The sequence below is a fragment of the Sinocyclocheilus anshuiensis genome, unplaced genomic scaffold, assembly GCF_001515605.1.
Source record: "Sinocyclocheilus anshuiensis isolate Anshui unplaced genomic scaffold, SAMN03320099.WGS_v1.1 scaffold527, whole genome shotgun sequence".
In the NCBI taxonomy this organism is placed as follows: domain Eukaryota; kingdom Metazoa; phylum Chordata; class Actinopteri; order Cypriniformes; family Cyprinidae; genus Sinocyclocheilus; species Sinocyclocheilus anshuiensis.
The window spans coordinates 529,846-532,777 of NW_015548227.1; the positions used below are offsets into that span (position 1 = coordinate 529,846).

Sequence of the window (2,932 nt, forward strand, 5' to 3'; positions counted from 1 at the left end):
TAAGACATGCAAACATAAAAGAAAACCAAACTGGACGCGAGAACAGCTATATATTAAGGATATGATCAAAAATTTGGAGATGGGATAACCTCCAAACCAAAGCCGATACCATTTTAAAAGCTCATTATCGTCAAATGTTTCTAAAATGTTTATATTCCGAGGTAGATTGCTGGCAACAGCCATTTTTAGGATAGTTCAGATTTGGTCTTAGTGACTTAGGAGTCCTCTTCACTACTCCTAACCTTTCACAGATTCAGGAGCTAATTTTAGAGCTAAAACGCTTTGTGAAATACCCTTAGAACAAAAATGTAGGAGTACTAAATTTAGGACTGACACGCCCATTATTTTTAAGATTTTCTCCTAAATCGGCGAGTTATGAGCTACTTTTAGCCTTAAGATACGGGCCCAGGATTTGAATTTTTAATGTTATTATAACCTAAAGATGCTATGTGAAAGTTTGAAACAGAATAGTGGTTTTCATCTTGCCACTTTCTTGGTAAAGAAAACACATTTTTACTCAAATTAATCAAAATGGATTTATAGCGTTTTTGTATATATGTATATATGTATATGTATGTATGCATGTATGTAACGTATGTAATATCTAACTTTATGGACTGCATATTATATTATATATTATATTACATATTATATTATTATCCCGTGTCCGTAAGCCTCACCTGATGATGCTGTCCACACAGTTGATCTGCTGGTAGGATGGGATGTGTGGTCGTTTCCGGGCTTCTTGTAGAGACTGCTTTAGATGATCTCTAATTCCCAAACCCTGACTGGTATTAGGATAAACGCCTGCTGCCGCCACTGATGGAAACAAATACAGTTATATATTACATATTGACCAATTCATGAGATGACTGTAGACGGGTGTAGAAAAGACATTCCAGACCTGCAGTGGCTGGTCCTAAAGGTGTGAGCTTCCTCCGGGAGTCCAGATACGCCTGCTGGCCCCAGTTCTTCACTTTATTGACATCAGCACAAAACTGCTGCAATGTCATCTACAAGACAAAAGATCCATCGTTAGGTCTAGTCAAACCAACAATCATATGTGACTTTACATGTACTTTCAGGCGTACTGGTTCTCTGTGCGAATCCTCCCAGAGGTTTCCGTTACTGTCGCTGGAGGACGCCACACTGATGTAGTGCTCGTGAGAGCCGTTACTACCCAGACTGCCATAGCCACTGGATCCATTATTATGAACAGGCTGAGTGAAAGACAGATACGATTCAAATGCAAACAAGCAGCTCAAATGTGCTTTGCAACTGTAGCAAAGCCACATATGAAGCAGTGTTATTTTAGCATTATTTATATACTATCATAGTTATTATTTTTTTGTTTAATTCTAAATTTTGCTTAATTTCTGGAAAAAATTTTTTACGTGCTTTTGTCATTTGTATTTTTTTCATATTTAATTTTATTTCAGTTTTATTTCCATTAACAAAGTTTTTTTTTTTTTTTTTTTTTTTTTTTTTTTTTTTAGTGAAAGTTTATTTTATAATTTTTCAGCTTTATTTCAATTTTTAATAGTTTAAGGTTTAGTTAACAACAATAACCCTGATATGAAGTTACTGATGCAGATAAAGCAACTAATACCAGTCAATAACTATTGATATTTGCTGGTCAATATCTAATTGTGGACTGACTATTTTTATATTTTGGATTGCGGTCATCTTGCTCTAATCAAAGGATGGCACTACACATGACATTTTTAAAAAAGCCCTATTTTTTGAAGAGTGCTTTCCTATAACTGATTTGACAGTACAAAAACGAATGTCTTTAAGTTTTAATGAGTTTATCTGAACAGCTTTTATATAATTTGGGTCTGTTCCTCACACAAAGTGATCCATGCTAAACTATTCAAAAACATTTGTCTGGGGTCAGAGAGATTTGTATGTTTTTGAAAACAGTCTCTTAGGCTGCATTCATTTGATTAAAAATACAGCAAAAAACAGGAAAATTGTGAAATATTATTGTAGTTTAAAAAAAATGTTTTCTATTTTAACATTTTAAAATGCAATTTATTCCTGTGATGCAAAGCTGAATTTTGAGTATTGAATCTTCATCAGCCATAACTCCAGTGTTTGGTCTCACATGATTTTTGCTGCTTAATATTTTTGTGGAAATCATGATGTATTTTTTTCAGGATTCTTTGATGAATAGAAAGTTCAAAAGAACAGCATTTATTAGAATTTTTTGTAACATCATAAATGCCTTTACTGTCACTTTTGAACAATTGGCCTGCAAAAAGGGTGCTAACGTAGCTTGTCCTCAGTAGATTTAGTGATCTCTCACCTGTAAGAAGAGCTTGTAGATCATGGCTTGCAGCTCTTTAACGTCCTCACACATGACTGACTGCTCAGCTTTACTCCGTGCAGCAAAAACGTCATCATTCAGAGGTCCACTACAGAGAAGACACACAAAAACAAGTGTTTCTGTATGAGCAAATGTCAATGCTTGGATACACAACACAACTGGCGCACTCACGAGCCGGCGCTTACGTGCGAACTTTGTGCCTTCCGATGATGAAGGCCACCTTACGGCTCCAGGGGTTGATGAAGCTGGACCAGCTGGAGTCCAAGGTGACGTAGTCGCCGTTCTGACACTGGAACCGGATGGGTGAGTGTTCAAACGGAGGCTGGCCCGCGTACTTCAGAACTGAAGGGATCATGCCAAATTTTATTAACACCTTTTTATAACAAGACTGCTAAAGACTTTACGGTGTAGTTGTAACGGACATACTTTTGCGGTGCATGGACAGCATGAGCAGGCGGTCGTCTGGATGCAGGCAGGTCAGAACTGAGGTACCGATCAGATCCTGAGGGAGGTAGCCGAGCAAAGGCACCGCACTGCGGACACACACACACACACACACACACACACACACACACACACACACACACACACAAACAAAACTAA

General features: G+C 37.3%; 1 protein-coding gene across 6 annotated transcripts in view; it reads right to left on the bottom strand.

Annotated features, from left to right (window-relative positions):
• LOC107654438 (period circadian regulator 3) overlaps positions 1–2,932 on the bottom strand; it is a 22,441-nt gene that overhangs the window by 7,022 nt on the left and 12,487 nt on the right. For all 6 annotated transcript variants that reach the window (XM_016441494.1, XM_016441493.1, XM_016441491.1 and 3 more), the window contains 6 exons: positions 2,756–2,862; positions 2,515–2,671; positions 2,309–2,417; positions 1,092–1,220; positions 905–1,013; positions 681–819 (listed from right to left, as the gene is read on the bottom strand). In XM_016441494.1, the coding sequence (XP_016296980.1) occupies positions 681–819; positions 905–1,013; positions 1,092–1,220; positions 2,309–2,417; positions 2,515–2,671; positions 2,756–2,862 (750 nt within the window). The remainder of the gene's footprint in view (positions 1–680; positions 820–904; positions 1,014–1,091; positions 1,221–2,308; positions 2,418–2,514; positions 2,672–2,755; positions 2,863–2,932) is intronic.